At 42.5% G+C, this 13,616-nt stretch overlaps 1 protein-coding gene across 2 annotated transcripts in view; it reads left to right on the top strand.

The window, feature by feature from the left end:
• CTNNA2 (catenin alpha 2) overlaps positions 1-13,616 on the top strand; it is a 586,207-nt gene that overhangs the window by 562,087 nt on the left and 10,504 nt on the right. Inside the window, exon 18 of one of the 2 annotated variants that reach the window (XM_063310025.1) lies at positions 1,331-1,474. The exons of the other annotated variant lie outside the window; for it this stretch is intronic. Coding sequence (XP_063166095.1) covers positions 1,331-1,474 — 144 coding nt within the window. The remainder of the gene's footprint in view (positions 1-1,330; positions 1,475-13,616) is intronic. 2 annotated transcript variants of the gene reach the window in all.

Genomic DNA, 13,616 nt, shown 5'->3' with positions numbered 1-13,616 from the left:
CAGTGTATTCTGTTCACTTACTCCCTCAGCACAGCCTAGCAATATCCATACATCAGTTTTAGAAAGGTTCTTGGTGAGCATCGCACACCCCATCACTACTGGAGAGGGGAAGATTCTCTCCTTTCCCCTGCTGCAATCAGTTTTCATAAAATGATTGATTGTCAAAGCATTTCTCCTGCTCTCTCATCAACAAATGCTATTTAGTTCTAACACACATGCATGCATGCGCACACAAATGAGCATTAAATGCAGAGTTAAAGTTAAGGAAAGAAATCATGCTGAGAGTACAGGATTCCAAGCCATCCTGTTAGTACAAGATCTGCAAAGTTGGGGGGGAAAAAGAGACCAGAGACTAGGACAGTCCATACCCCATGAATTCAGCTTTAGCCTAGGTGGTGCATCTTCCTTTTTCCTGATTAAGTGGACCTTGAGACATCTCACCAACCCAAATCTCATACCATATGTACCAGAAAGGAAGATTAGCTTTTTCCTTCCCAAATGATTTAACAGGGAAAAGTTGCATCCTATGAACCTGTAATATTTTCTGAGCAAAAATCATGGTGACGCAGACGAGCTTTAAGTGACTTCATTGATGGCTGGGTGATGTGTGAAGATGCTATTCATTGCTTCACTGAGAATATGGAAGGAGGCAGACATGTTTTGTCTGACTTACCTTCCCAGGCTAGGGGAAAGAGATGATTTTTAATGTAGAACGGTGGTCCTTTTAGATGCATATACTGTAGTATGCAGCATCAACGGTGTCTGCAGCAAACTGCAGTACCACCGAAATGGTCAGCCGTGTGTCAAGCAAGTGCTGCCATTGTATCGTGATATCATGAAGTCTGGGGCAAGGGGCATTTGCAGAGCGACGTTGCCGTGCCCTCCATTGCTCCTGTTCCCTTGCAGACACCCATATGTACTATGAACCAGAGGAACACTCAGATTTTGGACTAAACACGGGATTGTAAAACTGAAGGCTGTTCCAAAGCAGTCACATCCCATTCACACAAGAGCAGCCTTTAATGCAGCGCCATCTTGCTTCCTGGCCGATCCCTCCCATAACTCACCCTCCCCATAAGTGATATTGACCTTGGTATGCCTGTGCTCAGGGAGCAAGGGAGAGGATTGCTAAAGCAGGGTAACTCACCATGGAAGTCCCTGAATACGTTATGGAGGCTAGCTCTTTCAGCACACGTCCCCCTCCCCTCCCCTCCCCTCCCCGCCCCTCCCCGTCCCTCCCCAGGCCTGTTCTACTTCCTTCTGCAATAGGGCACAATATTTCTCTCGCTTTCTCTCTCACTCTTTCTTTTCTGTATCTCTTGGAAATCAGACCGGAGTTCAGAGCACTTTCACTACCCTTTATGAGGTAGAGTGTGATGTCATAGATGGGGGCAGGGCTAGTCAACTTTCTACCCACCTACCCACCTGTGCTGAAGGAGCTACGGTTGCAAACGGAGGTGGGGACTCTTCCATGGTGAGTAACCTTGTTTCTAAACTATGCATTTCCATACAAGCGTGAATGGGTTTGGTTGCAGGGGTGCGCTTTCTTCCAGGGGGAGGAACATAGTCACATCAATAGGGGTGGGCAATACATTTTGAATTCAAACTGCTGTGAATCTGATGGGCCTTGCTTGGGGTTCAAAACACCTGTTTTGCACTTGAAACAGGTGCCTGGCATTCCGAACAGGCTGCTGGAAGTGTTTTGCAGGCTGTTTTGCAAACACTTCCAGGCTGTCCAAAAGCAGTATAACTCCTTAGGAAGGGAAGGATACATTTGCTCATTATATATTTCCAAAACCCCACCTTTCTACTCCTAAACCTAGAAGAGTGTCCATGCTTGGTTATGGAAAAGCAAAGTTCCATTTCTGCTTTCCTGCAATTCACACCTTTGTCCTTCCATGTGGGGACAGGGGAATTCTGTGTATGAATTATTATTATTATTATTATTATTATTATTATTATTATTATAATAGAAGAAAGGTCACAATTAATAATTGGAGCATGTTTCCACACAGCTGGTCACCTTAACTAAAACTTAACTTAAGTCTAGGAATTATTAGTGTGGAAAATTGAGTGGAGAGATGATTATTGCAGGACCTCTTGGCTACCCGAGGTGATTCAATAAGTTCCTCATTACAGGCTATCTTCAGAGGATGGTGGTTCAGTTAAAACCTCAGTATTTGAAAGAGAAAAGGTGTGAATAACTGAAAACTGTCTTGAGGGCAGGCTGGGGAGAGGTTAATAATTCAACATCTAAATTAAGAATCTAAATTTATGTCCAGAGGCTGCTCCTGACCATGCCAAACATTTGCTTGAAGAAACTTAAAGGAAAGCAATATGTTTTGATGGTGGGTGTATTTTATATGCATCATGTATTTAGACTTCCATCCATACGCTGTAGAGGTAAGAGGCTATACTGAATTTAGTTATTCAGACTGGTCTCTTCTGTTAGTTCTGTCCCCTAATTTGGGCTATAAACCAGATGCATGAGGATGGGCAAAATCTGCACCTAGTCATGTGAGTGCATTTGACTTGACCCAAGCCAATTACAATGCACTGTGTCCATTAGCATTCTGTTAGCCATCATCAGAGAGGACGTACCTGCCTTACTGATTTGGTCAAAGTCCACCTGTTGAAATGTATGCATTTCAAATATGGTATGATTAGTAAGTATCACTGATTATGGTTATGATGCTGTTGATCACCAGAAACAAACTGATCTTTCCAGGAGCTGCAGTTAAGATGATAACTGCAGGAATGTTCACATGGTGCTACTCATACACATTGCTTTGCTGGAATGAAAGCTTCCTCCTCCATGCCAGTTCATGATTGCTTCCAGCAACTACAGTAATCCATGTTCTTGTGTGAAAAAGGATGTTTCATGAAACCATAAGTAAACCAAATCTGGAGGTACTGCTTTGAAAGATGTGGGGCATTTTTTATCCTACTTCAGTTCAATGGGAATCATATGTATTTTACTAATTATGTTTCTTTGGAGGAGGAGTTGTCTACCTCCCTTCTCAGACAAAAGATTCTCAAGGTGGTTTGCTACATATAGTAATAACATAACCTCCCCAACCCTTTAAACACAAATCTGTCATAATGCCAGGGCCCTTATACCGCCAAGTAATGGATGAGACCAGTGTATGCTTGCTGTTGGGCAATTAGAAGGTGGCACCAAGTATGCCCTTCTAGTGGAAGTGATAAGCTAAGGAGCTTCTAAGTTGCTGCTTTTTTGGGTATTGGATAGGGTACTTACTTCTTGTGTATGTATGTGTGCTTGTGCCTTTGAATCCGTTTTTTACTCCTGGCGACTGCCTGGTCGCTGCAGTTTTCTTGGCAAGATTTTTTTTCCCCCCCAGAAGTGGTTTGCCATTGCCGCCTCCTTCCTAGGGCTCAGAGAGAGTGACTGGCCCAGGGTCACCCAGCTGCTTCTGTGCTTAAGGCAGGACTAGAACTCACAGTCTCCTGGTTCCTAGCCTGACACCAAACTGACTCTCATAGTTACATTTAACCACCTTATTTTTTCTAGCAGACTTGAGGGGTGAGTTCTTGCAATACTTTTGCCCCTGCCTTCTACCAGCACTGCATACCAAGGACAACTTATTAGTAGTATAATTAGTATACTAATTATTATTAGTATAATTATTTTTATTGTTTCAGATGTTTATTCCCCCTGGGGGGGCAGAGTTAATTAATCATTTCACCTTTAAATGCAACTATTCATCTATTTCACGCCTAGAGAAATTCAAAGAGGAGAGGAAGGGAATCTTTCCTCTAGCCAAAATGCACCCTAAGGAATTGCATTCAGCTGGAAAACTGAGCCCCAAATACCTCTCCTGAGTTAGTTGATCAACTGAGAAACAATGCAAATATTTTTAAATGTGTCAGTTGAATAACACCCTGTTTAGTGTGTCTAGTTTGTTTCTGTAAATATACCTGCCTTTCAGTCTGTACCTTGAGAAAGTGGCAAACAAGGAGGTTTTAGTGTTCTTTCTCTTTAGCTGTTAGCAACTTCATTGTACATGAATCGTATTCAAAAGAGAATTGATATACAGTCTTCCTTCACACAAAGTGCTAAACCCCAAGTTGCTTTAGTCTCACTAGATCCTCTTTTGTGTGAGGAAAGGCTGTGAACTGAAAAGAAAACTGGAAAAAATTGAAAGGATTAATTTCTAAAGGGAACACAGGAGAAGAAGGGGATAAGTTAGGGCTTACCTTACTATTCCTTTCACTTCATGCCAACCTGAGGCATGTTGCAGGTCAGAGCCAGCCTTAGGAACTGGGCGTGCAGCTTCGTTGGAGGCTGTGCTTGAAAATATGCCCTATTACTTTGAATAACAAAGTTGTTCCCTTGAACCTTTTGGGGAGGGTTCAAAAGCAAATGGTGAGATCCGGCATAAATAGCTGCTACTTAATGAGTAGGGACGAATGGGAATGAAATGACCCAAGGACCATAGTTCATGGAAATCTCCTCCATTCTCCACCCTTCAAAGAATCACTTTTCATCCAGATCATATGTAAAATAAATAAAGTAGAGATGTCATTTCAGACAAGATCATCGTTTTCAGATAATGAGAAAGGTAAAGGCTGAAGGGGCTGAAGCATGACCGAATTTGGGTTGTTTCCACATTGGACACATGGTTATCTTTATCAGCTTTCCTCAGTCTGATGCCCAGCACATCAGCAATGCACAACTGTCCAGCCAAGCCAACTCTAAGGTACTAGCCTAGGGGAAGCTATTCTGCACAAACTCTAGGTATCGCTTAAATACCTGGACAAACGCCACATGAAGGTTCCTGATGACTTCATGGATGCATCCATGTAGTTTTCTTGATTGCAGTATGGAAATTGTTTGCCATTGCCTTTTTCTGGAATGTTTTTTAGACTTTCCTGAGTAACCTACAACCTTGGAATTGTCACATCCACACATTAACCAAACCAGACCCTGGTTAGGATCTGAAACCAGATAAAATCAGCCAGCTGCTGCTGCCTGTTATGTCATCCCTATCGTCATGTCAGAATCAGAAATATGGAGGTGGTTATTTTAGTGTGCTTTGAATAATACAATGCACAAAACTGGTTTCTGATATCCAGGCACATATGCTGTCTGTCATGCCCCCAAAGAGTAGCTTTTGTGCAGCTCCAATTAAACAAGAAATCCATATAATTTCCTTATGTTTACTTCAGTACATTTACAGTCCAGTACTTAGAAAACCTTTTACAGCCCAGTTCTGGGATAAGCATCTCCAACTATATTTTGGTCAAGCCCCTAATAGCAGAGCACAACCAGGTAGGCAAGATTCACACAAAGTTTCATTAATCAGGTTTAGTGTCAAGAAATAAGGAGTTGGGATATAGAACCTTGGAAACAGAAGAGGCAAAGCCTCCACCTCCATTTATGATTGAATTCATTAAGACGGTTTCTTAAAGAATTGCTTGAACTTCTTTTTCTCCCAGAATGTGAACCTGAAGGGCTAACTGCCCTTTACCAAGATAAGCCTGGTACGAAATATCCATGTGTGGATTTGTTTGTTACATTTTGGAATGCTCCCTTTTCTTTCTCAGCCTCAGTGAGTTCTCTTACATATTTCAGTTGTGGTGGTGCCAACCTTTCCCCTGCATGCCTATCTGAAAATAAGCAATAACTTCAGGGGTTGGTATTAGATCATCATTTTCAGATAATGAGAAAGGTAAAGGCTGAAGGGGCTGAAGCATGACCAAGTTTGGGTTGTTTCCAGATTGGACACATGGTTATCTTTATCGGCTTTCCGCAGTCTGATGCCCAGCACATCGGCAACACACAACTATCCAGCCAAGCCAACTCTAAGGTACTAGCCTAGGGGAAGCTATTCTGCAAAAACTCTAGGTATCGCTTAAATACCTGGACAAATGCCACTGAAAGACTTGGCGTGTGCACTAATACTGTTGTCTTAAAGTCTCATTCAGTTTGCGGCTTATCTGTTTCTCCCGTTGTTAAAATCTACAGAAGAGGCTGTTTGGAAAATGCCCCCATGGTCCAAAGGTCATTAATTTGGCATGTGGGAGAGGACACTGTCTCTACTTCTTCTGCCTGTGGGTGCACTCCATCAGCCGTCATCGTCGGCTACTGCTCTCTTAGCAGTTCAAATTTCTGTCAAGGTGCATCTCTATCAACAGGCTTTTAATGTTCAAGAGTAAAACAATGTTAGCATCTGTTGTCATTGTTACCATTCTTTGGATTCTGCTTAATTTCTTTTTTTAAAAAAATATTGTTAACTGCCTAGAGTACTCACTAGAGTAGAAAGGCAGGGTATAAATAAAATAAAACAAAATGCTGCCTCTCTGCAGATGGAATTGGAGGTGAGTCTCTCTCAGTTCGTTACAGCTCCTTCCCAGTCAAGTGTGTGTTCGAACACATCTTCCTTATAGAAAATTAAACAATGAACTCACTCTGCAAATAGACATTGCGGCAGGTTCTTTCAATCCCTTCCCGTCTGCCCACCCCATGCCGGCAGTACAAAACTCTTTACGGAGGTTGTATTTTACGGGGAATGTTTGAGTAAATTGCCATTTACTCTGTGCAATCCTATACATGCTTATTCAAATGTGAGCCTGTTGGGTTTAAGTGAGGCTTATTTCCAGAAAAGGCACCAGTAGGTTTTTGCCCCTTTTAAGGAGATTTGAACAACACAATCAGAATCAAGACAGCCCTGATTTCCAATTTTGCAGTAGCTACTGGCAAAAATTCCTGCTCCTTGGTTTATAATATATAAACAGAATATCATCAATCCATGCACTCTGTTGCACACATCAAAACTTTGTCCAAAGTTGCTAGATAAACCAGATAAATTCCTGAGGTCCTGGGCACAAAGGGAACTATCGGTTCTAACTTGCAAGATGGGAAGAAATTTGTTAAGGTGGTTAATGTACCATTATCAGGTTGCCTTTCTCCTTAATTGGCTGTAAAAAGATCAAGCTTCCAGTATCAGGAGGAAGACAATTGTCCATTGATGAAATGGGCTTTAAATGACTATGTCCAGAAGAAGCCCCTAGAGAAGGTAGAAACCATGTGAAACAGTAAAACAAAATCCCAACCCTATTGATCGTGGCTGCATAGAACAGCACAGCTCATGCTTTGAGGCACTGACTTGCACTGTCTTTACTTGCAGCGTCTTGATGTGAAAAAACCTAGTTGCACCATCTCAAGTCAAACTAGGGAAACCTGAACTAGCCAAATGTCTTGTTTTCACCAGAAAGAGACCTGTGCATGTACAGACACTCCCTTTTAATGTCTGGATCAAAGCAATGTGGTCAACCCCTTGTGGCACTTGGAAAGTGAGGCAATCAAGGTTCAGATTCTGAAGAAGGAATGGACAACAGAAAGCAGAATGAATACAATTAGCAAAGCTTTATGGATTAATTCTATATGCTTACATTGGAGAGCCCCTTTCCCAATATGCAGTGGTGGGGGCAAGTGATGGGAGAGGTCCACCTACAAGATACTTTATTGAGTACATCTTATAGCTCTTCATCCTCCCCCACCCTTAGGAATTATATATGTTGTCTTTGGGAAGATAATTGAGGAAATAGCTCCATAGTTTACACTGTTAAATCTTTAGGAAAATAAATCAGGAAGTTACATATTAGGAATCACTAAGGGAAGATTCCATGTTACTGAGGTCTGGCAATATTGTTAAGCAGTTAGCAGGGAGCAGGTGCCTACTTAAAGTGAAAGCAGGAAAGAATTAGCTAATTGAGGTCAGAGTGAGGAGCTTGTTATCTTGCTGCTCCCGCAAAGCAGAGAGGCAGCACACTGCTCCAGGAAGCAAACAGGAAGAGACCAGCTTGTCTAAGCAAGCCTTACTGTACCAATTAAAGTTACAGTTCATTCATAGTTCAGAAGGGAAGCTTCACTTCAATCAAAGCCAGAGTTCTGCACAGCCCTGTTGGGTAGATAGTTAACATTCACATTGAGGCCTGCTACTAGTTGCTGAAACCATCAAGGGATGGAGAAGCAGGAAACCCTGAACATTTCTATATTGTGCATGCCTAGATAAGGGGGACCTCATCAAGGTCCATTAACTAATTTGGAGGAAGTCAGAGTGGGTGGATTTATTAAGGTAACCAAGCATCAAAGTAGTTCAGAAGTACCCTCTTAATTGCTAAGGAATGTTCATCCTTAGCAAGATGGAAGTTCATTCAGTTGCACAGCTTGATCATAAATCCAGTTGTTTGGGTTGTTGCTGCAGGCATATGAATAGGTCACTCAGGAATCAGCAACCCAAGTACACACATGGCAAACAGGGTTTTTTGGGGGAAGTGTCTTATGAAGGTAAATCAATGGTTGGTCACTTTAGGTTACAAATCTAAATGGAGGGAAGTGAGATTTCTGGTTTCAGTGATGGATATTGATTTTATATATTTATATATATATTTACACAATGAAAATTGAGAACAAATGCATTAACCATTTCAATTGTGACTTTGATAAAATGCAGATATAATTCAGGGATTTCAAGCATCTCTTTTACTTCAGATTTGGACTATGATAGGTGATGAAATTCCCTGTCCTTTAATGCTTGTCACTGCTGGCTATACTTTGAACATAAGCAGCTTGCAGGCTTTTTCTCCTTGTTTTCAGGCCTTCTTGTTACTACTGCTTTCTGCCTTGCATCCTTCAGTATTGAAATAAAGGCATGACAGTCTCTCCCTTGCTCTCTCTCAGCCTTTTGCTGTGCCTCTTGAGTGTCAAAAGGTCAAAACTCTTGCACAAAATAAGTCTGTGGAAATTCTCATGTGAGAACGTTGCTTCCATGGTGGGTAACATTTTTTGCTTGCTTATTTATCTCTTGTGATTGTCTCTGCTTTTGATCCTGTCCTGCAATACATGGGTTAATGTTAAAATATCAAAAGAGAATAAGGATCGAAAGGGATGAAAATTCTGCTCCTCAAGAATCCAAACTATCCATTCAAATGTGAGTACTGACTCTGGGCAGTGCATATAATATAAATAAATAAACAAATACATAAAAAGCGTAAAACCACAATGTAAATTAAAATAAAAAAGCAAGATTAAAAAGGAAAAGGATAAAAATGACGGGAAGCATACAGAGAACGCATCAGTTAACCATCATACAACCGCCTAACAGTCACCACTGTATCGTGGGATCCTCAAGCTCATTGGCAAAACCATGTTTTGAGGGCCTTCCAGAAGGTCAGCAAAGTTGGGGCCAGCCTCACCTCAGGGAAGATGATGTTCCACAGGGCAGGGCCTATGGCAGAAAAGGCTTTCCTCCTAGGTCCCACACAAAGAAACTCTCTAGCCGAAAGGACCAAAGCATGCCTCTTCTGCCAGACGTGATGGGATGGGTAGATGTCACCAGGGAGAGGCAGTCCCTTAAATAACCTGGCCCCATAAGGCTTTAAAGATCATAACCAGCAGCTTGAATTGGACCTGAATGCAAACTGGTAACCAATGCAGCTTGCATTTCTTGGAGCACACATAACTGCCTGTGCTGCTGCATTTTGCACCAGCTGGAGCTTCCAGATACTCTTCAAGGGCAGCCCCGTGTAGAGTGTGTTATAGTAGTCCATCTGGGAGGTGACTAGGGCATAAGTGACAGACAATAGAGCCTCCCAATCCAGGAATAGGTGCAACTGGCACATAACACAATGCTGTGCAAAGGCCCAGATATAGGATGTAAACAGCACTGGTCACACTTTTTGATGATCTCTTGTAGGAGTGGCAGGGGGAATAGTGCTACCTGCTTTTCAAGCAGGAGTTGTGAGTCTAGAAGAACCCCCAGATTGCACACTGAGTCTGTTTGGGGTAGTGCGACCCCATCCAGCACTAAAGCTGATAAATCCCCAGATACAGAAGGCCCTAAAACCCAAAGCCACTCAGTCTTGCCAGGGTTAAGCTGAAGTCTGTTACCCCCATCCAGACCCCCACAGCCTCCAGGCACCAAGAGAGGACATCAACAGCATTACTTAGTTTACCAGGAGTGGAGATATTCAACTGGGTGTCATCAGCATACTGATGATACCTCACCCCTTGGTCTGGTCTCACCCAGCGGCTTCACGTATCTATTAAACAGGAGCGAAGAGAGTACTGAAAGCTGTGCCACCCCACATAGTGGGGCCGAGAGCAGGACCTCCCGCTCCCAGTCAACACCGACTGGAGCCGGCCTCCTGGGAAGGAAGAGAACCAGCACAATACTGTGCCAGCCACTCCCAACCCCTGAAGCCAGTCCAGAAGGATACCATGGTCAATGATAACAAAACCCACTGAGAGGTCAAGCAGAGCAAGGATGGATGCACTATCCCCCTGCCGCTCCTACAAGAGATCATCAAAAAGTGTGACCAATGCTGTTTCCATCCTATATCTGGGCCTGAATCCTGACTGAAAGGGGTCCAGATAATCCACTTTATCCAGGGTCCTCTGAAGCTGCTGCACAACCACCTTCTCCACAACCTTCCATAGAAAGGGAAGGTTGCACACTGTACAAAAATTGTTCTGGATGGTGAGAACCAGTGATAGCTTCTTGCAGAGGGGGTGAACCAATGCCTCTTTGAAAGGCACAGGGACAACCCTCTCCCTTAAGGATGAGTTCACCATCTCTAGAACCCATCCACATGTCACCTCCTGGGCAGCCTTGGTCAGCCAGGAGGGGCATGGGTCTAAAGAGCAGGTGGCTGAGCTCACAGTCATAAGGTCCCTGTCCACTTCCTCAAGTCCAACAGATTCAAACCATTCCCAGATAACAGGGCAAGACTGCACCCCAGGCATCTCCACCGCATCTGTACAAATGCTGGCATCCAACTGAGAGCGAATCCAGGTGATTTTATCTGACAGATGCTGTGCAAATTCCTTGCCATGTCCCTGAAGGTGAACCTCAGGCCCCCCCTTACCCAGTAGGGCCCAGGTCACCCTAAATAGGGCTGCTGGTCAGCTATCTGTGGATGCAATAAGGGCAGAAAAATATTGATGCTTCACTGCCCTTAATCACCATGCGGTAGGCCTTAGTAGATGCTCTCACTCATGTTCAGTTGAGTTGACTCCTCATTGATCTCCAATGGCACTCTAGTTGTCTCTTAGCCCATTTCATCTCCCTCAGCTCATCCATAAGCCGTTGAGAATGTCAGGATCCACAGGCAGGGAGAGATTGCATGAGCACAGTCAGGTCTCAGCCATCCTCTTGTTCCAAGCGACAACTAGAGGCTCAGCCGGACCATGCAACAGACTATCAGGAATAACCCCCAGTTCCCTCTGGAACCTGTCTGGGTCCATCAGTTGCTGGGGGCAAACAGATCAGGGAAAAACAAAAACATTCAACTGGAATCTGCCTTTCTGTAACTTAAATGCATTACTTCAGATCTTGTACTGTAGAATGAAACAGAACAGATCTTGTCCTTTACCTTTGTGGCATCCTTTCAGGTATTTGAAGAGTGCTTTCATATCCCCCTTCAACTGGCTTTTCTCAAGGCTAAAGATCTCCAGCTCTTTTACTGTTTCTTCATAAGTTTTAGTTTCTAGTCACTTGATCATCCTCCTCGCTCTTCCCTAAACCCATCCTTCATAATGTGATGTCCAGCTCTGGACTCTGATGAAAGCAGAATAAAATGGAATTATTGCTCCCCATGATTTGGTATATAGGAATCGGTTGATGCAGCCTAACATTGCACTTCACTACTTTTGGGGAGCTACATTAAATTGTTGAGTCATGTTCAGTTTGCAGTTAGCTACTGTTCCAAGAGTATGAGAGCCAGCTTGGCGTAGTGGTGAAGGCACCAGGCTAGAAACCAGGAGTCTGTGAGTTCTAGTCCCGCTTTAGGCACAAAGCTAGCTGGGTGATCTTGGGCCAGTCCCTCTCTCTCAGCCCTAGGAAGGAAGCAATGGCAAACCATTTCTGAAATCTTGCCAAGAAAACCGCAAGGACCAGGCCAGGACTTGAAGGCACCCCTCCCCAAAAATGTTCCAATATTTTTTAAAAAGTAGTTTACCAAGCAACATATTTTCCATCCTGTACCTGTGCATTTGAAGTTTGTTTCCTAAGTGAAGACATTTACAATTGACTCTGTTAAATTGAAATTTCATTTCACAAATTATTTCTGTGTTGTAAGGCTATCCCATCCAATTTTGTGTCATTTGCAAATCTGATAAGCATTTCCTTCTCTTTTTTGCCCAAGGCCTGACAAGGTGGAGGACTCCTTGATTTTTGTAATATGTCCCTTAAAACTACTCTCCAGCTTGATGAGGAACCACTGCTAAGCACTCTTCGAGCACCATTTTCAACTTGACTATATATCCTCTTAATGGTGGTACCATCCAGCCCACACTTAACTAACTGATTAATTACAATGTCATGGAATACTTTGTCAAATGTGCTGCATACCCACAATCTATTAAATAAGTTAAAGAAGATGAGATAAGTTTAGTAATGGTCCTAAAATGTGTAGGAATTTCATTGGGGCAATATTGCTTGTCAGAGAAGCATTTCTTCATCTGCACATAGAATTTCAGACCCATCATTTTTAGCAGTTTCTTCCAAATCCCTTGTGAATTACTTCAAGACATTTAGAAACAAAGGTCACATTCTCTGCTAGAATGACTGCAGATATAATGTTGCTGCTATATTAACAGAAGTCCTAGCAGCCTCATGTTTCCTCTTCCTTCATCTCTTCCAAAATAGGTTTTTTCCTTCTCTCTCATATGGCAGACATGTTTGTGGAATAACCATTGAAGAGTACACATTTTCTGGGTTGAGGATAATGTGAAATGTTGCATATGAAGAACAGTCTAGCATGTTTTAACAAAACATCAGCCACTTTGTTGGTTTCAGAAAGTCAGCTAGAAAAGGCAGTGATTGTTTTTCAGCGGCTGGAGAAAGCATATTAGCTTCATTGTGTAATGGATGTACTATTTTGATTTTGCACTTAAAAATGTAAAATAATGTCTCTTGTATAATCATATTGGCCTAAAAAGCCTTATAGATCTCCATTCATATTGTACATTTCTATTTCAAAATGTCAGAATTTTTGCTTTGTTGCATGGTCTTCAGGGGATTATCAGTAAAAACTTGAAGAGGTATTGATCAGTTAAAGATATTGATGCCTAAATGGCCTTTTCACCTGAACTGAAGACACTATCTTCACGTTCTTTAGCCAGAGTAGATACCTTCAGGAGACACATCTAATACACGGCAGGATACAGAGATGTGGTTCACCAGTCTTTTTCACATGTAATGAAACATGGCAAGTTTTATGTGGCTGACAGCTTTCCTAAAATGTTCTACTCTCAAGTTAGATGCTAGGGATAAGCTTCTGTGAATGGATATTCTTTATTCAAAAATCTGCTTGTATCTCTCCGTTTTAGGTAAGACGTTCACTTAACCATTACCAGAGAATTTTGAATTGGAAACGTCCCCGGTGTCCTTTTTCCCCTTAAAAGACAACTCAATTACAAGTTCAAACAGGCAGAAATCATCTTAAAAGATCCAGACACTAGTTTAAGAGAGCACAGCATTCATCCAATCAAATAACCAGTACATTTTGATATCAAAGCTTGTAATGAATTTTCTTTCTGGGTCGGGAATAAAGTCTTATGCTTCAGAAGTTCTGCTATGTCATTTTGG

This window comes from Candoia aspera, chromosome 8 (genome assembly GCF_035149785.1).
Source record: "Candoia aspera isolate rCanAsp1 chromosome 8, rCanAsp1.hap2, whole genome shotgun sequence".
Lineage (NCBI taxonomy): Eukaryota > Metazoa > Chordata > Lepidosauria > Squamata > Boidae > Candoia > Candoia aspera.
The sequence above is the reverse complement of the archived record's forward strand: the minus strand, read 5'-3'. Positions and strand labels throughout refer to the sequence as shown.